Source organism: Poecilia latipinna, unplaced genomic scaffold, assembly GCF_001443285.1.
Source record: "Poecilia latipinna isolate Pla-1442-1.1 unplaced genomic scaffold, P_latipinna-1.0 Scaffold903, whole genome shotgun sequence".
Lineage (NCBI taxonomy): Eukaryota > Metazoa > Chordata > Actinopteri > Cyprinodontiformes > Poeciliidae > Poecilia > Poecilia latipinna.
In genome coordinates this window covers 75,524-99,174 of record NW_015113519.1, presented here as the reverse complement: position 1 = coordinate 99,174, position 23,651 = coordinate 75,524, and the positions used below count along the sequence as shown (strand labels likewise).

The 23,651-nt window shown below is 37.1% G+C and overlaps 3 protein-coding genes across 3 annotated transcripts in view; 2 read left to right on the top strand and 1 right to left on the bottom strand.

The window, feature by feature from the left end:
• Window positions 1-4,987: 4,987 nt before the first annotated feature.
• gpr155a (G protein-coupled receptor 155a) lies at window positions 4,988-16,071 on the top strand. Its single transcript, XM_015048807.1, has 16 exons — window positions 4,988-5,243; window positions 5,442-5,925; window positions 7,321-7,720; window positions 8,004-8,169; window positions 8,262-8,417; window positions 10,229-10,312; window positions 10,432-10,552; window positions 10,650-10,734; window positions 11,009-11,099; window positions 11,203-11,401; window positions 12,311-12,394; window positions 12,606-12,736; window positions 13,925-14,020; window positions 14,112-14,173; window positions 14,936-15,073; window positions 15,295-16,071. The coding sequence occupies exons 2-16, from the start codon at window positions 5,514-5,516 to the stop codon at window positions 15,494-15,496; spliced, it is 2,427 nt and encodes an 808-aa protein (XP_014904293.1). The 5' UTR covers window positions 4,988-5,243; window positions 5,442-5,513; the 3' UTR covers window positions 15,497-16,071.
• A 1,949-nt stretch (window positions 16,072-18,020) lies between these two features.
• On the bottom strand, window positions 18,021-20,838 carry scrn3 (secernin 3). Its single transcript, XM_015048810.1, has 8 exons — window positions 20,728-20,838; window positions 20,431-20,598; window positions 20,153-20,334; window positions 19,648-19,847; window positions 18,981-19,193; window positions 18,734-18,896; window positions 18,471-18,651; window positions 18,021-18,378 (listed from the first exon to the last, which is right to left on the bottom strand). Exons 2-8 carry the CDS (start codon window positions 20,584-20,586, stop codon window positions 18,205-18,207), a joined length of 1,269 nt encoding a protein of 422 aa, XP_014904296.1. The 5' UTR covers window positions 20,587-20,598; window positions 20,728-20,838; the 3' UTR covers window positions 18,021-18,204.
• A 345-nt stretch (window positions 20,839-21,183) lies between these two features.
• cirsr (corepressor of RBPJ and splicing regulator) overlaps window positions 21,184-23,651 on the top strand; it is an 11,527-nt gene continuing 9,059 nt past the window's right edge. Inside the window, exons 1-6 of the mRNA XM_015048809.1 lie at window positions 21,184-21,382; window positions 22,056-22,150; window positions 22,278-22,351; window positions 22,488-22,501; window positions 22,847-22,899; window positions 22,983-23,031. Of these exons, the coding sequence (XP_014904295.1) occupies window positions 21,311-21,382; window positions 22,056-22,150; window positions 22,278-22,351; window positions 22,488-22,501; window positions 22,847-22,899; window positions 22,983-23,031 (357 nt within the window). The 5' untranslated portion in view covers window positions 21,184-21,310. The remainder of the gene's footprint in view (window positions 21,383-22,055; window positions 22,151-22,277; window positions 22,352-22,487; window positions 22,502-22,846; window positions 22,900-22,982; window positions 23,032-23,651) is intronic.

Here is a 23,651-nt window from a genome sequence, read left to right as displayed (position 1 = left end):
TGCGTGGTGGTGGCAGGAAGGGCGTGGAGATGTGGTTGAGATGCGGGGGGGGGGGCGGGGGGGGGGGGGGGGGAGTGAGGTCGTTCGATATCATATGTAAATGTTAGATGTCATGTTTTCATTGACTGTAAGTGAAAATGTAACACTTTATGCAGAAATGTCCTCTTAAAAACATCAGTCTGTGTGTAATTACTTCACGTAATGTGTTTTGCTTAGTGAATTGAGAAATATATAATATTTTCAATAATAGTCTAATATACTTAATATGACTGTTCCCTATGCATATTTTTTCACACCTGCCTAAAATCTTTGCACATTGCTGTATCTCCACATACTAAATAGCAATCTTTTTTCAACAATCTTTCACCAAAAAGCAGCTTTCTATGTCGAGGTGTAGAACCAACTACTTCCTATACTGTGTCCAGCAGAATTCACCTTGGGTCCTTTATTGGAACAATAATAACAAGCCTGCAGTGGAGGGAAGAGGATTATGAAGGTATCAAAAGGATCTCAGTCCTATCATTTGACATTTGATGACCAGATCTGGTTCTCCACAAGAAGCATGCTGTCAGGCTACATTTAATCCAGATCATGTCAACTTTTCTCTCACAGCTTATTGTTTTCATTTTAGTCAGCTTCATGTGACCTGCAAATCGTAACCTTTATAAACAATATGTATGTATGTATGTATGTATGTATGTATGTATGTATGTATGTATGTATGTATGTATGTATGTATGTATGTATGTATGTATGTATGTATGTATGTGGCTCAGATTTGTCTGTGTTGAAAACCCCCATCGTCACCAGCAGCCCACCATATGCTGCCTCTGACGATTTGCTGCTTTGCATCAACAACTTGTACTCTCCCTCTGGTCCTCAGGCATTGATGTCTCTTTGCATTAACATTTAGGTTATCATTTCTCTTGTTGATGAGTTTCTGCCTGGAGTGCCAAATTTGGCTTCAAAATTGTTCTTGAGACCAAATTGCCGCTTAATTGCAATCCACCTGTACTTATGAAGACTTACTAGGAAATAATTGAGATGCTTTTCCTACACAACTCTAGATTTATTTATTTTTTTGTCCGGACTATATAATCTCGCCAATCCTACACAACAACTTAATCCATATGTAATCACTTTCATGCTGTCAGTCTGAGTCACGCATGTTTGTAAATATGATGCTCAATCCAGCTTTTCATAAATAGGTTAAAACAGAAGAGTGAAAATCATGTGTTTAATAATTACATCTCATTTCATCAACATGAAAATGTGCTTTTTACTCAGCTGTTGTTTTGTTTTTTGTTGCTTCCTATGAGGAGCTACACTGAACAGATTCACAGCTCCTGCTGAAAGGAGAACTACTGACTTGATTTGTATATCTAATAAATCTGTATAATATGCAGGTCTCACTCATATAGATTTATTACATGCACTGTGATGTATTTTAAAGATTTGTTTTTGCGAATTTTGATGATTATAGTTGATGAAAACCCAAACTTTACTCTGGCTGAAATTTACAATCATAAGATATACAAACTCTAAACAGAACAAGTTAAAAGTGGTGTATGCTTATGAAAAATAAAGCGTAAAACGATTTTTGTAAGGTGCTGTAGCCACCTGTTTACATTTGTGCACATCCTTGCTGGTAGCGCTGTAAGTTTTCTGCCAGATGGCAATGACTTAAACAGTGAGTGAAGAGGATGAGAAAAGTCTTCTCAGACCTGAGCAGCTTTCCTCTGCATGATCCATCATATAATTACTGAAATGAGAGCTGTTTTAACTGATTGAAAACACAGAAAACACTTTAACCTTTTACATTTATAATGCAACATTGTCTTTTAGTGATTTCTCTCGACTTTTATCAGTAATCAGAATAATGTTCTCCAATGTTGAATACTGCTAGATACAATGAGAACTTACCCTTATTTTCTAGGTTTAGTTTTTGTTACCAACTCTACGTTTGGCTGGTCCTTGTATTTAATCCTGTTTATCAGACTAACTGCCCCTGCATCTGCTGCTGCAGGAACTTCCCAGCTTATGTGCACATCTGGCAATGTTCCCAGTGTATAAGGCCTGCCTCATTACCCAGTGTCCCTCTGCGCTGTCATGTCTGAAAGCAGGCCTTACCTTTAATGTATAATACATCACTCGATCCCAGTCTCTGATATGGCTGCTGACAGGAACGTGTGGAGGAGAAGCCAGCTCAAGAAGATGCTCTCAATGGGATAACAGCAAAACAAGAAACAATATGAACAAAACACTTCTGTGTAGAATGCCAAAATAAGGGGTAGGGTCATTTATTATTTTAGAGCTTAGAAAATAAAATTGACTTCTTACCGTGTAATTATAATTTGCCTATGCAATAAGCAAAGCACTGATTTTGGTGTGTTAATTGTAGAGGGTTTATTTATTTATTTATTTTTGATTGGATACGAGAAATAGAAACATCCGTCCCTTTCCGCGATTCAGAGACATCGCTCGCAACATCCTCAGATCTCCATATTTTTCTTAGAAAAAGAAGTATGATTTAAAATATTTACAATATGTTTTTTTTTACTTTTTAATGTAAATCTGCTATTATCTCCCCATGTATATTCAATATATAAACATCAGAACTTTCTAAAGATTAGATGATAGTATGTCTGTTATCTTTGTTTAAACATATCACAAAACGACAATAAATTACTGATAAACAGCTAAAAGGAGGACTTTGAAATCAGCAAAGTCTTAGCAATTCCTTCCTGCTTCCTCTTTAACATGAACCTTATGCTTGGGATCAACCATTTATCTCCTGTTGTGTAACTGCACACAAGTGCAGCTTAATATTCTAAACATTCATAGAAATAAGTTTTATTTATTTCAATAATTCAGTTCAGAAAAGGGAATCTGTTTATTATATATATTTATTACACATTTCAATATATACTTTAAAAAGTTATTTTATGATCATGTAATAGCCTTACACGGTCATGAAATACTGCTGACATGTATACTTTCCATTTCAATACCAGAAAAAAATAAATAAAAAAATCGGTCAAGTTTTCTATGTTCTCGACTACATGTTCAGTTTGTGACAGAAAAGATTAATGTCAGACAAAAGTAACAAGGAGATAGAAGGAAGGAAGAGGTAAAGGTAAACTTTAATGCAATTTTGATTTCTTCAAGCTTTCAAGTCATATTTTCTATATTATTCTGCCCTCTAGTGGCAGCCTACAGAACAGATGCGTTGCTTTGTTCTGTTTTTCTCTTCCATCTGTTCTATTTGATATTGACATTTTTCTTTTAAAAAAAAAGTGCACAGGTATTTAAAGATAATAGGGAAGGTCTACAGTATGCGGCTTTGGAGTCGGAAGTTGCAGACCCCCGTCTAAAGTATGCATATTGATTTACTCGGCTACACAACTTTGTAGAAGTCCAAAGAAGCTCTTCATTGCTTACATTAAATAAGACTGATTTTTTTTTTCAATCTTTAAAGCAGATCTCAATATTGATTGTATCATTTTTGTTCCGGTTTTGCATGACTTTATTTTCTTGTTGGTTTGTTTGCTTCTTTGTTAAATCCTTATATTTGACCTAGAGTCACAGCAGAAAAAATGTTATAAACTCAATGGTGCAAGACAGTACATCATATAATAGACCATTTAGCAAGTAAATAACCAGTGTTTTAAATCTCTTCTCACTTGTTAGTCGAAATGTGTCATAAAAATATTAATTGAGCCAATTATCTATTTATTTATATTTGACTTGATCAATGACCATAAATATCAGTGATAAGATACTTTGGCAGTCTTCAAATTGTATTTTAGCATCAACAAGGTGGTTCCTAAACAGCTCATAACATTTGGCACAGAGGATTAAGACGTGGCAGTTTCTGTTTTAAGTCGTTGCTACATTTCTTCCCTCTTTTGTTAAGAAATGACTTTCTAGCTCTCTTTCAAAAATGATCTTTACAGCTTTGTCACTTCTTCTTTTGTCTTCCACTTCACCACTTCCTTTTTAGGCACTGCATGAACTGCCAGAGTTTGACTTAGACCCATGTTTTCCAACGCTGGCCTTCAAGGCACACTGCCCTGTATGTTTTAGGTGTTTCCTTGCTTCAGGTCAGCTGATTTCAATTAATGGCTGATTAACAGGTGTTTACTGAACTGCAATCAACTGAATTCCGTGCATTAAAGCAGGAAAATATCTAAAAGCACCAGGGTTGGGAAACACTGACTTTTAGACAGTCTGCCATCTTACAGCTGTTTCAGGATTGAGCACACACACAAAACGCAAAAGGTTTTCCGTAATTTTCAACATTATGGAAAATTGAGGAATTTTGTGTTTCTTCTGCATAAATCACTGATGGTAATCATGCAGAAAGCTAAAGAGCTCAATGTGTTTCAGGTTCTCCACATCAGTGTCAAGAAAAGTGTTTGATATGCTGAACTATCTGTGATTGAAAGGATTTTTAAAAAATTATTGTTTTAACAAAACACTGCATCAATTTTACAAAAGTGTTTCAATGTGAAATGTAAAATGTACAAGACTTAAGGCTAGCCAACTGTTTGGTTATTGGTAGCAAATTGTTCCAAATTGGAGGCCCATTAAAAGAGGAAGATTGTTGGCCAAAATATGGCAATATCTGTTTCCAGCTCTCCTTATCTTCCTGGTGGATACATTTGACAGTTGAATCAAAGTTTGTCCTTTAATAGGGTAAACATAGAAAGGCTGTAAAAAATGTTTGTCTTGCAGATATGGTTCTGCAAATAGTTCTCAGCTAAAATGGTTAGTTGAGAACCTCGTTTACTGCAGTGTTGCATATTCTACTCTGTAGAGTATTTTATTACTAATAAAGTATTTATCTGTAACTCCATTCCCCCCCCCCACCAGTTCCGGTTATCATCACTAGTTTTATAACCAAGTATGATAACGCTTGAGAGGTTGCGCTCGTTAAGACCCGCCCATTCGCTCTCTCTGATGAACGTGATTGGTCGGGTTGCGTGACAAATCAGAGATTAAGAACAACACAGGCAGTGACGTTAACCAGTGACTCCGTATGTAACAGGGAACATAAACAAGCTAGATTAATTGTTTCTTAACCACTTTCCCGACTATGTTTTCGGAATTTAGCTCTATTTTATGCTTTTGTTCCTCCAGTTAAAGATTTGCTGGCTATTTTAACTCTCAACGGCGGTTTATAGTGAACTACAAAAACCGACACATGGGGCACATAGGAGGGGACATCGGGTGTTACAAAGGTAAGAGTAGATATTTTTAAAGGCATAGCAGTTTAAATTAGGTTGTATATTTTATACGTCGCTTTATTTATTAATATTACGGTGTATATTTGAGGAATTATTCAACGTAAAAAATATATTTTTTGGTTACCGAATAATCTTAAAATTAAATCAGAAGTTGAAAGTGTCCTCCTCTCTCTTTCTTCCTTCCGCCTTCAGTGTCAGGTCGGTGAACCTCTCCACTTTAGCATGATAACAGATCACTTTTGACAGAAAACACACAAAGACATCATGGAGACAGCGGGCGGCTACAACGTGGAGGGGAGCCCCAGCCCTCCTGTGCCCTCCACCATGTCCATAGACAGGCTGCTACCTGCTCTCCTGGAGTGCTTTGGGATCATCCTGTGTGGATACATCGCAGGAAGGACCAACATCATCACCTCCACTCAGGCCAAAGGATTGGGCAACTTTGTATCAAAGTTTGCTCTCCCTGCACTCCTTTTTAAGAACATGGTGTTACTGGACTTTGGGAACGTCATCTGGCCCTTCCTGTGGGGGATCCTCATCGCTAAAGTGTCTGTATTTTGCATCGTTTGCTTCCTCACTCTGATAGTGTCCAGTCCTGACAGCCGCTACAGTAAGGCTGGCATCTTCTCAATATTTGCAACCCAAAGCAATGACTTTGCTTTGGGCTATCCAATAGGTAAGTGTATTTTTGTGCAAACATCTATATCATATATTACTTTGGAACTTCAGATGCATTTTAAAAAGCACAAATTTTGACTCGTTAAGCATTTTCAGAATGGTATTTCCAATTGGAACATTTAGCTGAAGATTGCAACTATCTGGCTGTTGATTTGAGGAGAAGTTGAAAATTTTGAAAAAATACCCTCAGCATGATTTTACCACCACAGTGCTTTACCGTGAAAACAGTTGAGTTATATTTGAAAGCTTCACCATGACTGCTTCTGACATGCTTAAGTGTTGTGGCCAATTAGCTCAGTCTTTATCTTATATGAGCTTCAATTTCTCTACAGAAGTCCAGGTGCTCAGTTGCAAATTCCAGTTGTGCTTGAAAGTGTTAATTTTGGAGGAGGGGATTCAAATTGATGTGGATTTCTATAAACCACACATTTTACCCAACAAATACTATTTGTGCCCTACCAATATTTTTTCTACTCTATTTAAAATGGAGTTTAGGACTGCATTATATTAGGAAAACTTTTAATTCCCATAAAATTACAGAGTATTGCAATAACAATTTTCTCTCCTTTTGTTTCCTTCATCATGATCTTTATTGTACAACTCGAGCAGCATCATACTTGGTTTGCTTATCTGCCATTACAGGTGCATTTTGCAAAATGGTGGTTCTAATGAAGATGAAAAGCCACTTTGAAAGTCTTCCCCCTCATACCAACAGCTACACTTTAGCAACTTTTCAACTAGATATTCAGTAAAGGGAATCAAAGAGACTAGACCAAATTCCAGTTAAAAAAAAAACACAGATGTTGGTTATGTAATCATTCCACCTAGACAAATAGTTCAAATGCATCTTGAAAGCCCATTTATATGAATCTCTCACCGTCACTACAGATGGAATTTCAACAACAATCAAGGACTGATTATTTCAATCAGCCCTTGATTGAAATAATCTAAGCAAAGAACAAAGTTTAGTCTAACCTAATGGATGAAACAAGTGAATGTGATGGGAAAAACTGAAATGCCTGGCCTCTTTTCTGTGGATTGTGACTCAGTTTAGCAGTTGGAACAGGATGAACCTGTTTTAAATTCAATGTCAAAGCTCTAGCAATATTTTGCATACAGTTTCTCTTTGTGTTGCTGCCAGTGACTAACACTTCAGTTTAATTTGCTCAAGTAATTAAATATTTCTGAAATAACTTTTCTTCTACCAGAATTGGTGGGTCTATGTTTCTCAACCTGATTTTCATAAAAAATATTTATCGTTAATGCTGCTTGCATGTGTCTAGAATGATTTCAGTTCAACATTTTAGAGTAAAACTAATGACTAATTAGATCTTAGATTTGCCTGTTTTTTGTTATTTTTCTTTGACCCTGTTGCCTTCATCTGTGTCCGCAGTTGAAGCCCTCTACCAGAGCACATACCCAGAGTACCTCCAGTACATCTACCTGGTTGCACCCGTGTCCCTCATGCTCCTAAACCCCATCGGCTTTGCACTGTGCGAGATCCAAAAGTGGAAGAATCAGGGAAACCACCAGCAGAGAAAACTGCTGATTGTGGGACACGTAGTCCTGCAAGTCTTGAAGAACCCCATTGTATTCATGGTTATCGTAGGCATCATCGCCCACTTTGCCCTGCACCAGAGAATCCCTGCTTTCATGGCTGAGTTCATAGACGGCTTGGGCAACTCTTTTGGTGGAGCAGCTTTGTTCTATTTGGGTCTGACCATGGTGGGCCAGTTGCGGAAACTGACCAGATCCACTGTTGTGACACTGATTTTGCTCATTACAGCCAAACTGTGAGTGGAATTTCATGGCACCTGATGGATATTTTTACTAATAAATGCTTTACCATTATAGTGATACATGGTGTTAGAGGCTGAGTGAACAGAAGGGCTCCCAAATGTTTTGTGCTAATGGTTTAGATGACTCAGACCTTCTTAGACCGTAGGTCATTATAGAATTACATGTCTGCATTTTAACCACAGTTATCTAAGTGTTTCAGTTCCTCCGGTTTGCACTTTTAACTATTTCATATCTTGTTTCTTTTTTTTTGTTTTTTGTTTTTTTTTGGACTTCAAGGCTGGTAATGCCTCTTATCTGTAAGGATATGGTGGATGTTTTGGATAACAGCAGCAATACTACAAACCACTCCAGCCTCTCAGATTATGCCTTTCTTTACGGAGTCTTCCCCACTGCACCAAGCGTGGCCATATATGCTGTTTACTACAACGCAGAACTAGAAGTTGTGAGTTACAGCATGAACTACAGCTCAACTTTCTTATTTGCTTGGAATGTATCTTTTTAAAACTTTCCTGGATGTGTTTTTCATTGTGTCAGGTGACCTCTGGGATGGTGATCAGCACTTTTCTCTCAGCTCCAATAATGTACGTCTCAGCCTGGCTGCTTACCATCCACTTAATGGATCCCCAGTGTCTGATGGATTCACTTGAGAGTGTCAGCTTTAATATGAGCATAGTGGGCTTAGTGGCTCTGGTAAGTGACTGTGTAACACGCACAGATTCGTTCATAACTGGCTGTACAACAGATTGTTACTTGGTTTCTTTGTTTAGTTTTTATTCGTCTGAGAACTACCAGTCAATCGTGGCTTGATAAATCAACCCAGTTTAGCGTTTGCGCTCGTCCACAGTAATGTCACTTCCTCCTTTCAAAGGAAGTGATGTATACTTATAAAATCTTATTTTTTTTCATGTTTTAAAATACTAAACCATCTGTCTTCGGGAGGCTCAGCTGTTCACAGGATGAGTTGCCTCACTGGTTCATCACTCACTCAGACCCGCTTCCTCATTCTCACTTTCAGTGCCACTTTAAGAAACATGTAGCCCTGTCGGTAACTAACCACTTCTGGTTCTGTATTCTGCATATCCATTTAGTTTAACCGCTTCACTGTTTTCTGAAAGACAATGCTTCCTTCTTTCAGTCCTGTTGTGGCTTGAGGTTCAAGATGGATATTTTATTTAGAGGCCCAACATAAAAAAAAATCTATACAAGTAAGAAAGGCAGCACAAAAAGCAGAAGCTAAAGCCAAAGGAATGATGTACATAACACTAAACTTGAGCAAATGTGCATTGCAAAATGGCCACCCTAGAGGAAGATTATAATAATAAAGCTGCCAGTTATAATGTGACAACCATTATAATGATTTGTCCAGTGAAGAGGGAGAAACGCCTGAAAGCGGTAGATTAGAGATCTAATAGACCAGCACCCTATCAGGAATATAGCCGTACTCTTTGATGGATCCAATGTACCTGTAATTTACCACATGCCTGCTTGAAATGAGAATAAAATAATATAAAACTCTGACAGCATTCAGTTAGGAAAGGTTTACCTCTGAGGATTTAATTGGACTAAATCAATAACTGTCAAAACACCACCATCACCATCAAGTTATCTTTGGTACAACAGTATGGTATTTGACCCTATAAAGTCATTTCCATCCATTTTTACCCATGTGGTGTGTGAAAGTGCATTTGTGCTGATGAAATGAAGTCAAAGCACTGCCATGTCCTTTGTTGATTTAGCTCAGGCACTGAGGGGAAAAAAAAGCTTAATCTGATTTTTTTGTTGGTAAGCATTGTAGTACAATGTACCAAACCAGTTCACTTTATAGTGTCAAAGGTACTTGTGTCATCTCAAGATACTTTACAAAAAATGTAATTCATCCCAATCATGCATACATTCCAGCTGATCCTAGTCGTCAAACAGTCAAGTTCAGTTCATGTTTAACATGTGTTTTAAGGTTTCCATCTAAGGAAACACTGCAGATTGCCTTAACAGCATCTATCTATCATACTGTAGCACATGTAGAAATGGTGGAGACGGAAAAACTCCTCTTTAACATGAACGGTTATTTGTTTCCTTAAAAGCAAAATAGCAATGTTTCAGACAGAAATGCTGTTTCTGATTTTTAGCAGAAATCTACCAGCTTCACACAGTAACTCACAAACCTCAGCCACCTTCCTGCTTAAAGGATATGTGGGCAAACTGTTCTTCATTCTCTGACGTTTACAGCTGACATGACATCATCTATTTATGGCTGTGTCTTTCCATTTTAGAGAGGCATGTCTCTAAGGAGACTACTTAATCTGCCTTGACAAAACCAATGTTGGCTGTGATTCAGCCATGTGTCATATTTTCATGATTTTTTGCTGTAAATTTTAAAATGTTGTCAAATATTTCCACTTTTTTTTTTATGAAGTGTATTTATGTTTAGTTTCAGCAAACAGAAGAGTTTAATAAGTATGTTTTTGCATAACTGATTTTAAAATGTTTTTATTTCCTGCCAGCTGTGGACAGTTGCTGTCATGTTTTTAAGTAAAAAGTTTAAGAGACTTCCTCACATGTTTACAGTCAACCTGTTCTTGGCGCAGGTAAGCAGACAGTCTTAGTTTCAATTGTATTTTCATTTGAAAAAAAAGAACTGCAGCTCCAACTAACCTTTATCTTCAGCAAAGCCGTTAATTGTGCGTTTGGTGATGTGGTTTTCTAGCTGTTCAGCTGCATTGGGATGATTCTGTGGAACTTTGTGGTGAAGGAAGACAACTTTGTCGCGCAGGTCCTCATTTTCACGTTGCTGTCTACTTCACTCTACAGCAGTTTTATGTGGCCAGGTGAGCCGACAACACATTTATTCTCATGTAGAGTTAGTGCAACTCCAAAATCTGAATTTGATTGTTATTTTTGTGAATAAAATGTCTTTGGTTTTAGGATTAATAGCACTCTCAATGGTGCTTATGAAAAAGTATGAGGATCTTAGAGGAGCACCAGGTGCGCTGGTCATCGCAGGCTGGGGGTGAGTCACCTCTGATTCACAGAGAATTAAATCCAGGCTATGTCTCGAAATATAACCTGGATTGATATAACAAGCATCTGGTTTCTCTAGATAAATTTCATGGTTTTATGCATCAGTTTAATTGTGTTGCATTTCTGTGTTTAACTGTGTTTTGTTGTTTCAGTCCTGCAGGTTTTTAATCCAGATCAGTGCCACAGCTTCATGTTTTATGGCAGTGTTGCTAAGCTGTTTCTGTTTGACATTTTAATTGCGTAAACAAACTCATGTTTTACAGGATTCCCGGTTTGCTAACCTCTATTCTGCTCATCTTCGGCGAAAAAAGGTCTGACGCTATTGATTCTTCGTTCTTCTATGGCAAACTACAGGTATAAAACACACAAAGGAAGAATAATGCTAATGATTTTTGACATTCATAGTAAAACGTCAAAGTTCAACACTTTTTTTTGTTTTGTTTTTTTTTTTTCTTAGATCATTTGCACCACAGTAGTGGTCAGCTTCAGCATACTTCTTGGAGGATTCTCTTTGGTGTGCCTTAGTAGAGGAAGTTGGGAGCAAGATGAAGAATACGAAGACAGAGAAAGTTCATTTGAACCTTACCAGGATCAGGTGACCGAGGTCGAACCAGAAACTCAGACTCTCATAGAGCCAGAAAACGGAACAGGAGGAGGTACTTTCTACTCTGAAAATGTTTTGGATTTGACTTCTTTTTGTCAAAAAGTATTATTTGAATGGTTGAATACTTTTATTGCCATTGCACCTGCAGTGAAATTAATTGCTCTGACTGAAAAGGTGTAAACGGTTCTCGCACCATAAATGGAAAGCAAATGATCTAACAACCAGGCAGGTCATTTCACCTCATTTCCATTTTATAGTTCTGCAGTCTAGTTCTTTTCTGATTTACTCCCCTGGATGTTTGCAGCATGCTACTTTCGGGTTGAGTTGCACAAGCTATCAAATGGCAGCTTTGATGCAATATCTGTTAGTTTGTAACATTTCAGGAGTCCTGTAGTAAACCCAAGGTCGGAAAGCTAAAGGGAACAGTTGAGTACATTATTATAACAGGAAAAAAAGAACAGACATGAAACTATGTCAAGCACAATCAATAACATTTGACAATGATGTTGCATTGTCTTGTTTTTCTAATATTATGCAGCCTTACTTTTATGCATCAAAAACTATCTTGCCAAAATATCCGCAGTTGGTTATTAAAACACTTGTACAATAAGGGCAAGAATCAGTAACACCAATTAAGATTTATCAATGAGCTGCCTTAGGCAAACAATTACAGTTTAGCATTTTTTCTTGAATATACACAGTCTGTTGTGTGTGTTTTATACCCTTAAACAGAAAGTAAAATGTGAGTCATTTTAGCAGAATCACAAGATTATTTCACCACTGAGTGCATGATCATGTTCAGCTGTACTTACACTGCCTTGCAAAAATATTGATGTCTTAAATCTTTCAGATTTTAGCATAAAACAACCACAACCTTATATTGGTTTGTAATTACAAAAAACCTACTGTAAATAATACAGATGCAAAATGTAATATTATTCTTCATTTTGGTTGCTATCAGAGTGTTTCAGATGTGCCTGTGCTCCAGCCACGCCCATGCCTGACATGATCATCAGCACAAACGACAGCCTAAGCTCCCTCCCAGGTATTTCCACCGACAGCCCACTGTCACACATTCTCTCTTGCACAAATATTTTAATCTCAGTAAAACCCCACTGGGGATGCCCCAGACCTGAATCAACTTCCTTAGTTTTTAACATTTTGCTTTGAGGACTGACTGTAAGGCCACATTTGGTGCAACAGTCCTCTCTCGTGAGCCGTTTTGTTCATTTTCTGTGCGCTGCTGCCCTCTACAGTTCATTGTGAGAATGGCTGCGAGTCGACAGACTGTCTCCTTGCTCAGATGGAGGAGCTCCAGCAGGTGAAAGACAGACAAGTGGTCCGTCATGTGCTCCTGTGTCTGCTCCTGACTGTCTTCCTTCTGGCTGTGAGTAAAAAAACCACAATCATCACAAAGAGAAATACTCCTGTTTTAAAACCACAATAGAGATACCTTGGTTTTCTATTTTTTTTTTTTTTTTCAGCTGAAGGTTTTATTTGTTCCTGTAGATGTGATAATGGAATAACTAAAACAAAACATATGTTTCATGTTTCAAAAAAATAAATTATGTAATTATTTATACAAGCTTGAGCTGACACAGGACTGACCTATTTTTCAAATATACAGCTGTGGACAAATGTTGTTTCCTCTCCTGAAAAATACACGTAAACTGAGTGGAAATAAATTATTCTTTTATTTCAGTAGCATAACCTGAAACTGTAAATTTTAGAAAAAATCCAGTCTTTAATTCATGTTTATATTCAGAATGATAAAATCATTGGGGGTTTTTTGCACAATCTGTGCAAAAAAAAAAAAAAATCCAAAATCTTTGTTTCTCCTCCTGCTAATACTTTTTAAACCCCTGCCTTGCTATATTATTAGGCCAGCACTTGATCTCATTCCTGTAACATTTCACATGGTTGGACTAGAAGGAAAGGCCTTTGACCTTTTTACAGGAATGAGATCATCCAAGGTTCACTCTTACAATCTCTTCCCTTCAGCTTGCAGGTTTTCCTTAGGATTTAGGCCTGGAGAGTAAAATTCCCATTGAAAATTGTGGATTTTATCTTTTTTGAACCATTTATTTGCCATTGGATTTGCATCATTACTTTGTTGAAACACCCAGTCATGACCTTATTTTCAGTTCAGTTATTTAAAATCTCCTGATATTTTGAAAAGTTTCTGATGCCACACACGCACACATAAGTGAATTTAGAAGCAAAACGAGTCCACAATATCACAGATTCTCTACCATGACAACGGTGGCCATAAAGTGATTCTTCATGAGTGTTTATTGCTGAAAAGCACAATCTTTGTCTAATCTGAGCAAAGCACATGGTTACAGTTCAAGTCCACGAAGATTTGAGCCATTTCCATATGTTTGTTTGTGACACTAGAACAGTTTAAAAAAAAGTCAAATCTAAATTGAGTAAAATGAAAAAATGTTCTCAAATTTAATGTTTTTTTTCCTAGTGATGCTATGCAACTGAAATTACTTTAAGATTTGATGCACATCTTTACCAGAGCCACCAGTGAATCTGCAGAGTGTAACCCATCATGTTCTTCTAACCACAGAACTTTTCCAGCGGCCTGTGGTTGCTTTACAACCACCTTCATGGGAGACTCTACTTGGAGCTTCAGTTCTTCTGTGCTATAGCAAACTACGGACAGGTCAGTCTAATAAATACAGAAGTCCCTAAATCACGTAAATTCACTCCCACACAGAAGCACAGCAATAATAACCCCTTCTTCCTGTTGGCAGGGATTTATCTCCTTTGCTCTTTTTGGGTTGGACAAGAGTATTATTTTGCTGCCATTGAAGAGGTAATGTAATAAATACACAAATGAATGCAAATTTGTAAAGAAATTTACCTACGCTTCCCTGGTGCGATGGTGGTGGTCAACCTGCCGGTGGAGTGCTTCTGCCCTAGAGCAGCTGTGGCTACCATCCAGTAGCTTGCCACCGTCAGTCTGTGAATGTGTGTGTGTGAATGACTGAAGTGCAAAATGCTTTGAGGTCCTATAGGCTTGATAAAGAGCTATACAAACACAAGACATTCACCATTAGCAGGAATGTCATACTAACTTCAGATTTTTACAAATTTATTTGACGTGCTATTGAATCAAGTTGGATTGATTTTTGCAACATACCACTTCAATGATTTTTGAAAACAAGAACTGTAGTGTTAAAATGTAAACAGAGCCCCACAAATTATTGATGACTTGTCTCTTAAGTTGGAGAAAACCGAAATGCTTCTTTTAGCTGTCCACAGAGTACTGGAATCAGACCAGTTGTTGTTTTGTGTCAGAAATGCCAGAACTTATAAGTTGGTTTAAATTTTTCAGACATTTTTAACGAGGTTCACATCTTGGCCTGTTACTCTAAAAGCAGCTCTGATGGATGTTTGAAACCTCAGCAGAGTTAAATGTTTCTCATTTAGCCAAAAAAAAAACATTTAAGTAATTTGACATTCTTGCCAATGATGGATGTATGTGAACTTCTGATCAGAACTGTATTGTACCATATATATTGTATTAGGAACCTAGATTTATTTATTTTTTTTATTCTTTTAACGTGTTTTTCAGGTTATACAGTCGCTGGTTTGGAAAGAAGAAAAAGGAAGAACCTGATCTGGATTTACCAGACGACATCAGGATGACCTGCCTCCAGTTCACCAAATACCACAAACAGCAGTGTTTTAATGACATTGTTAAAAAGAGAAGGTGAGAGCTGCCCTGGTCTGAAGCTGATTAGAATCCGTCTTGAGTAAATGTGCTCCCTGGTTTATGTTTGTAAGACATTCTTGGAGGTTATCTAAACATACCTGTGAAAATATTCCTTAAATATTGACACTCTCGCGCTGTGCCTCGCATGCGTTTGTCGCTCAGCTCCTTCCCTGTGTCTGTTCAGAGCAGCAGCAGCTAAAAGCTTCATTGCCTTACAGGTGTGGTGTGAGGACCATGCTGGACTGTTTCCGCGGCTGTGAGCTGGTGGATTGGCTGCAGCAGGTGGGCTTGGCACAGGACCGCGGCGAGGCGGTCCTCTACGGGACGCGGCTGCAGCAGGGCGGCGTGCTTCGGCACATCAAGCAGGAGTACAGCTTCGAAGACAGTCGACTTCATTACTACTTTACTGCACCAAATTAAGGCATCAAAGTTGACCATTATTTTCTTCTCAAAGGGACGCATTTCAGTTTAGACATGAACGACGCAGTCGGCACACTGTGCAGAGCAGCTCTCTGTGAAGGTTTCTGCTACGTGACATTAAAGTCTAGTAGAGTAACAACAAACTCTTACTCTGCAGTTTATTCCTATTAAAAAAGGGAAAATAATACACATATTAGAGTATTTTTTAGAACCACCTCAGGCATTTTATCTAACATTAATAAAATGTGGAATTTTAGCTGATTGACTGTGATTTGGCTCAGACGGATATTCTTTCAGATAATCGGGCATTTTCAGTAAATCCTTCTTTAGCCACACAACCAGAGCCACTTATTTGGAGCTAAAACTGAATGTGCACATACTGTAATTATTTCAATTATCCTTGGTTGTGTGGGGGGGAAAAAATGCCATAAGAGTTTTTACATTACTGTAGGGGATTATTTGTCCTGCGAGGTTTAAAAAAACTCTCAAATGAGTACGTTTTTATGCAGTCATTGCATAAGTTGTATCACTGTGAGATTGGTGAAGCACAAAGAAGCCAAGCTGATGTTGCAGGGGAAAAAATGCTGCCTATCTACTGAATGTATTCATTTTTTAATAATCTGTACACGCATTATAATTCATCAACCTAAAGCCAGGCCCCTAAAACAGGGGCCTGCAACCTGCAGCTCTACACTTGTAGGTCATCAGATCCTCTAAAGTGGCTCTTTATAGCTTAAAATGCATGAAGTGACATAGAAACAAGCAAAAAGGATGTAGATGAATGAAAACCAGTAGAAAACGCACATTTTTGGAAGCATTTCAAACATTTCCTTTGAATTCATAAAGCGGAATGACACAATATGAAACTTTATTTATTTATTTTTTTTCTTCTTCTTCTTAGTCGTGTTGTCATTCATCTGCAAATTGTGCTTTATTTTATTTTTAAGTGACCAATCATTTCTAAATATACTAAAAAATATATTACTCTCTTGCAAAAAATCTAATGTTTTTGTTCCAAGACCTAAAATTGGAATCGAAATATATGGTGGTTCTTTAGTTTAAAATTATTTTTGACAAAATCAATTATTTAAATGTTTATTTCACTTAATTTTTTTTTAAAGGCAATGTAGGTTTTAAAGCTGTAGAAGGAAGAAGTTTGAAAATGTCTGGATTGTAAAGGCTGATAAACCCTGTCCTAAAGTGATAAAGGGAAGACAGGATTATATGTTCGGCATTTATTAAAGTAAGCACGGGTATTGTTACTTAAAAGTTTGCAGTTTTCTGAGCGTTGTGAGAAAATGCTCAGAAAACTGAGCATCTTAGAAAAGCCAGAGTAAATGTTTCTCAGGCCATGTTAGCAGTGTTTATAGATAGTGTTTTAATTAAAATAGTAAGCTATTTGATAGTCATAAACTGGGTCTGCCTGCTTTACTGGATGCACTGAATGTCTCATGTTGCACAATTTAGATCAGTGGAACAATATTAAGCTGTTGCTGTGAATTTCTCTTTACTCATTTTGAATGTTTATAGAACTGCTGTCCCATATTCTGTTAATTAAAAATATTTAATTTCTGGGGATAGTGCAACATCTTTTTAATTTACACATTCATGTGTACCATTAGGGCCGTCGTAGATAAAAAGAAGAAATTAATTGGCCACAGAGGAGCACATTTCTGTCAAAAAATCTCAAATGTTCTGATTAATTTCACATATTTACAAGGGAAAAAAAACCCCGGTATTTTCTGATGTTGAATAGTTGTAAATTTATAAGAAAAAGATTACTGTTTTCTGTAATTGAAGGCATAAATCTATGCCTTTAATTGCAGGCATAAATTTATGCCTTTAATTGTGGATTTTCTTTTTTTTTTTTTTTTTAAATCTGCAACTTTTTGCAGACTTTCAACAGATGAATTGTCTGACATCAGAATATCTACTTTTTTTTCTTGTAAACATGCAAAATTAATCTAAAAATTGCTGTTTTATTTTGGGTACAAATATACTCCTCCAAGCAGTGCAGCTAGATAGATATAATTAATCTACAATCGCCCTGATGCACTGTTACTACTGTATTTCTTTCAGCACATAATACTGAAATCTTCATATTTGTTATGTTAAAATATTTGTTCTTGAGGGAAAATGTGCAGCTTCTTGTCCATGTTTGTGGAAGATGCATTTAAAAGAAAAAACCTTGATTGATTTGCAGCTGAAGACCAAGACGACTAATATGTCCAACTAGTCAATCTGATTGTTGTAGAAAAATGTTCTGCTGTGTTGACTTGAAAATGCTCATCTTGACTAACCTAACACATAAATCTTGTTAAATAAAGTTTAATGCTGCTATTTTAATTATTTCAAATAAAGAGATGAATTGTCTTTTTTTTTAAGTTTGTTCTATTAATTTTGTTGCAAGTTTTGAATAAATCCTTCTTTAATAAACCTCCAATGAAATTTGTAGTGTGTTCTGCCAAATGCTGCACATCTGTTTAACTATAATATAAATTAAATATACATAAAGGTTTTTTTTTCTGTACTTTTACAATCAATGTAAAAGTAACAATATTATGATGTTGGATTCATGTGCAGTTCTGTGCAATGATTTTATTAAGTTCAGTTATATACTGGTTCATCCTATATGCACATTGGTAATTAAATCTGGCTCCAAGCAGCACATTAGGAAATGCACTGCTGCACTTTTTTTTTTTTTTATCTCACACAGCTCTTTGAGTTTTGCTGTAAACACTCAGCTCCTCCTGGACACACTCGGAGAACAGGTTCACATAGTCATCAGGTTGTTGCACACCCACTGCGAGAATATTCTCCATCTTTTTCATTGCCTCTTTCTCAAGTTGCCTCAGATTTTCTGTGATTTTCTGTCCTCTTTCCTAAAAAAAAAAATAAAAGAATACATTAACACTAAACCTCTCTACGATAAACGATCAGGTAAGAGCATTTTGTGGCTTTTAGAGTGACAAACCTTGTAAGATTCAATGATGGCGGCGATAACCTCGTGCTTCACAAACAACGGATGTTTGCGGTCTGGTTTGCTCTGGAAGCGGGGTTTCTTCTTCACGGGATCATCTGGACCAAAGCTGGGGGAGGACGTCTCCTTCAACTCACGTGCGTTTTTCACAAACACGAATGGTTTGAAAACAGACCTGTTGAACAAAGACAGAACGTTATAAATCTTCTGTACCTGCAGTTGTTGCTCATGAACTGAAAGGCTTGCAACCGAAGCACCTCTCTGGATCTGGAGTTCCTGTGAAGTAGTGAACTCCTGGCAGAGCCGAATTCGTGGGTACCACAGACACCATGCTTCCTGTTGTCATGAACATGCCCTCCATGTTGATGCCACTGTCTTTATCTCGCAGGATATCCATCATTGCCTCTGCAGTAATGTGGCCTTGAGAGAGAAAAAAAAATAGAACCATGAAGCCTCTGTCAACGTTTCCAAAATTCTTTCTGCAGAGAGTCTAACAAAACCAACCGTTTCTCTTTTCCAACAAGCTCTTCCCCTCGCAGTACCGAGTCCCAGCAGACTCTATCCTGGCTGTCGTCAGAAAGGAGTAGACCGTGGCAAAGTTGAACTCTGACTTCCCGTCCCACCATCCTTTGCTCTGAGCGTATACCCTCATTCCTGGATGCTCCTTGTCTATCTTCGTTGTTATTCCATACTGGTTGGAGATGTTCCGATATCCCTCTGGAAACAAGCCGTGAAATTATGAGATTCACCAGTAACTGAAGCAACGTGTCAAAGCTGGACCTAGATAAGGGTTCAGACATTTGAACGGCTGAAAATACATTTAATATATTACTGATTTGGTAACGTAACACTGTACTCCTAGAAAAAAATAGTGATTTTTCAGATAAATTCAGGTTTTGCAGTTTTTTCATTTTTTTGCAACACTTTTTTCATGTCACAATCACAAACTTTATTCTGACGGGATTTTATTGAAGAGACCAACCCAATAATAAAGACAATCTTAACAAAACTACATTGGGATTTGTGATTGTCACATAAAAAATTAGAACATTTTTAAGGGGTCTGATAACCTTTGCAAGACGTTGTGAATGATTATGACTAAAAGTGTGGCACATCTGTTGGGATGCAAACTAAACATTTTCTTTATTTCCAATTGCAGTTTTCTGATTACCTTCCACTCTCTCTGCTGCCCAGTACTTCCCGGATGTTTCCAGTACCCACGCTTCCTTTCGGTCTGAGATAAGGAAGCTGTTGTGGTAGGTGAACTCACTCTGATCTTCCATGCATGAGCCTCCCTGACCGTACTTCTCCAACAACGCAGCGATAACATCAACAGCTTTCTCAGCCGTGTCAGCTCGCTCAAGACCAAGTCTGCAAAATTGAAGAATCACAAATCACTTTTTCCTTTTATTTCACAAACTTGATCAGAAATCATTAGAACACGTGGAATAAGATGCCGATGGTATTGTAATAGTGGTCAATTTTATTTTTCCGATTTGTCAGATAGCTGTAAATGCCAGTACAGATCAATTCATAAAATACTTTAAAGACTCAGAGTAGACTGAATAGAAATGAACACCACAGATTTTCTTTTGTAAAAAAGGAAAAAAACTAAATTATAATTCATTTTTCCTTCATCTGTATGGGTTATTAACATGCCTGCGTGGCATTTTTACCTGACAAGGTCCATTCCAAGCAGAGCCTCCTCTCCATCAGCGCTCTCTCTGCCCCACACTGCCTCATTCCCAATGCACACTTGATGCTCATTTGCACCCATCTCAGCCCCCCACAGCCATGCTGGCTTGCTCAGCACAACTGCATAGGTGTGGGCAACCTGCTCGATCTGTATGTATGTGCACTTTTTCCACAAAAAGAAAGGGAGATTTTAAAAAGTTATGAAGTTTCATACTTAGCGAGGAGAAGTCATGAGCAACTAAATCAATGTGACACCTACCTCAACCTTCTCCTCTGGACCATAGTCTCTGGCAGGGAAATGCACAACCTCTTGGACCTCATCGCAGGGTCTGTCCGAGTTTTTCCCAAAAATGATGCGCTGTCCCTCAGAGGAAGGAGGCAGAGCCACAAAGGTGTCACAGGAGGATGGAAACATTTCAACCACAGACTAGTAGGTAGGAGAAAGTAGGAAAGTTTGTCAACCCCTTACTTTATGACAATCCCAACAAATGCAGCCACTTGTACACGGCAAAGCAACGATGTACTTTTAAACGGGTATATAAGAAGACCATACTACCTGAGGAGTCGTCTGGCAGCTGTCAGTATCGGTTTCTATTCTTGCTCGCCTGCAGGATTTCAGCAGTCAATCCACTGATACGGAAACAGGTCTGTCACGTGACAAAAAGATGAAGTTAGGTTTAGATTCGAGTAAAAAGAAACTTACTTCTCCTTATCTTCTGTCTTATTCGGAGTAAAATTAAATATTAGAATAAGAATGTATAACGATAATATATTAGAATACAATCATTAACCATGATTTAATAATCATCCCTAATAATTATGCACTCAAAAATGGACTCAATAACAACATTTGACTAAAACAAACGAAAAGGAAATGTGCCATTAAATAGTAATTATTATGTGGTGTGTATAATGGAAAGACAAACTTCATATGAATAATTATCATAATATAACATAAAACTGGTGGTGTGCGTTTGATGACGAGTTTTACACGTGACCTTATTTATACCAACATGAAACCAACTTCATCTCGCTCACTGGGTTTTATTTACAAGGAAGGGAAGCTAAGCTACCAGTGGCTACTTTAGCTCAACGTAACGCAACAGCTTACTGTCTTCTTTCAGTGCTTAACAGCCGCCATGGGGAAGTCGTTTGCTAATTTTATGTGTAAAAAGGATTTTCATCCTGCTTCGAAGTCGAATATTAAAAAGGTAAGAGTTAAGTCACCGTAAACGTTAGCATAGTTGAGGCTAAAGAGCTTTAGCTTAGCCATTTAGCTATAGACGTGCTACTTACGATCAGAAACAAAAGCTAACATTTCACTAATCACAAAATATCAGGAAATACACATCAGCTGCTGAGGTGTGTTGATTGTGGTCTTGGTTTTAGGAATAGTTTAGCAGATTAAATTTAATGTTTTAACTGACGAGTCAATTTTTGAAAGATTTGCATCATAACAGCAGTTTGTTCTATTAAATTGAAAATTATTCAACCCTAAAATAATATAAAGATGTTATCTATTTAAGTTCCATATCTTCATTTGAACATTTAGATATTATTTTCTAAAATAATGTCCAAATATACACTTTCTAAAATATGAAAAGTCTAATTTTTAAAGACTTCATATATTTAATAAACAACCAATTACATATCAGTAGTACCAACAAAACACATTCCATGCTTCAAATGCTTTTCTTAATTAATGCCATGAACCTGTTTATTTTCTTCTTAAAACGCAGTAATTGTAATAAAGATTATTGATGAGTACATCTTCAATATTTTTAGCACTGTTTTGGTCTTAAGAGTAATTTATGTTTTTGAGTTTTTTAACGTTATATGTATGGAGAAATAGAAAATCTGCTATGAATACTCCTGTCTTTTTAGGTATGGATGGCCGAACAGAAACTAACATTCGAGAAGAGGAAGCAGGAAGACCTTATGCAGGCGTATTTAAAAGAACAGGACACATACAATAACAGGTTAGTGTTGGCCTTTTGAAACAAATCTCTCTCAAGGACGCCTCCAACTTCATACATTGTGCACCTTAACTATGAGTCCTTAAAAAGAAGTGCAATGTCTTTTTTTTTTTTTTCTTTTAACCTGCAGGTTGTTGATGGGAGACGATCGTGTTAAAAATGGACTCAATTTTATGTACGAAGCTCCTCCTGGAGCATCCAAAGGTAAATTATCTCTTGCTCAGGGCAGCTCTTCAAAATATTATCGCTGCATTTCAACTTCTTGTTAAGGTGAAGACTTTGTGTGTTTAATATTTGTTTTTCTTTCTTTAATTCTCCAAAACTTGCTTCTGACCTGAAGAGGAAAAGAAAGAGGTAAATTAAATAAAATTAAATAAAAATTGAGGCTTCAACTTTATATATTTCTCAAAAAGAAAGTAAATCATTGTTTTTGTATTTAAGTAAATACCCATGTTTTAATACATCTCTTATCTCAATGTTCTTATCACTTACAAATAAGTATCATAAACATGGTGTCACATTTTTGAACAGGATATAGCTTAAAACAAGCCATGTGCTAAATTTCCTCTAAAATTGAATTTTAGGAGAAATTCAAATGTCTTGCAGATTAAAACATTATTTTATAGTTTAGATTGTAAAATCATGTGAGTAGTAGCAACCACTGAAGAAACATTAATACCAAAAGAGTTTGCTTCCTAGGAAGGAGAAGAAGAGTGCAAATTTGAATGGCAGAAGGTGGCTCCTCGAGAGAAGTAAGTGGTGGTTTGTAACATTTGTAGTCAGAATTTCAATCTGTTGTTTTTGTATGATCACTTGTTGTTTTGTTATCTCTTAGGTATGCGAAAGATGACATGAATATTAGAGATCAGCCATTCGGTATCCAGGTAAGAGATGATTATTTTAAACAGATTTTCTCATTTTAAAATTAACTCTAAACTTCTGTAATCAGCGAACTGATAATGTCACAACAGAGGTGGGGCAAACACATTCCACCCAAACATGTGCACACTAAAAGCCCAAGGCCTTGCATCATTATCCCACTGTGTTTATCATCACTGTCTCCCGACAACGACGTTAGAAAAGTTTACACATTAGTCTCACGGAGAGCTTAAACTGAAGTCATACCAGCTGCATTTCCATTAGAAATTAGGGCTGTGTAATAATATCAATTTTGCGATATATATCGACATTTTCTTTCCTAGAAAAAAAATCGATATTCATCCGCAAGTATCGTAACATCCAACTGTCACCTTGCTCACTCACTGCTTGCTTTGCCGGGAGAGTGATTAGGTCATCAGGTTTAGAGTGAAGCCTGATGACTTCACTCTAAGTCATCAGGCTTAGAGTGATGACTTAGCCTTAAAGAACCTTGACCTTTTTTAAGTGTCAAGGTTAAAAAAGCCATCAAACTATTCAAAGCAAGGTACTTAGTGCACTTTATTTACTTTACAAATGCATGTAAGCTACAGTTTGTACTGTTTCAATTAAAAGAAACATGTTTTCT

What these genes read in the sequence shown, in the direction of transcription:
- scrn3 (XM_015048810.1), bottom strand. Translation starts at nt 20,586, where the DNA reads ATGTTTCCATCCTCCTGTGACACCTTTGTGGCTCTGCCTCCTTCCTCT. An exon ending in GTCCAGAGGAGAAGGTTGAG is followed by an intron (nt 20,335 to 20,430) that starts GTAGGTGTCACA and finishes TTGTGGAAAAAG; the next exon opens with TGCACATACATACAGATCGA. An exon ending in CTTGTTGGAAAAGAGAAACG is followed by an intron (nt 18,897 to 18,980) that starts GTTGGTTTTGTT and finishes TTCTCTCTCAAG; the next exon opens with GCCACATTACTGCAGAGGCA.
- gpr155a (XM_015048807.1), top strand. Translation starts at nt 5,514, where the DNA reads ATGGAGACAGCGGGCGGCTACAACGTGGAGGGGAGCCCCAGCCCTCCT. An exon ending in CTGGTCATCGCAGGCTGGGG is followed by an intron (nt 10,735 to 11,008) that starts GTGAGTCACCTC and finishes CATGTTTTACAG; the next exon opens with GATTCCCGGTTTGCTAACCT. An exon ending in TCTTCTATGGCAAACTACAG is followed by an intron (nt 11,100 to 11,202) that starts GTATAAAACACA and finishes TTTTTTTCTTAG; the next exon opens with ATCATTTGCACCACAGTAGT.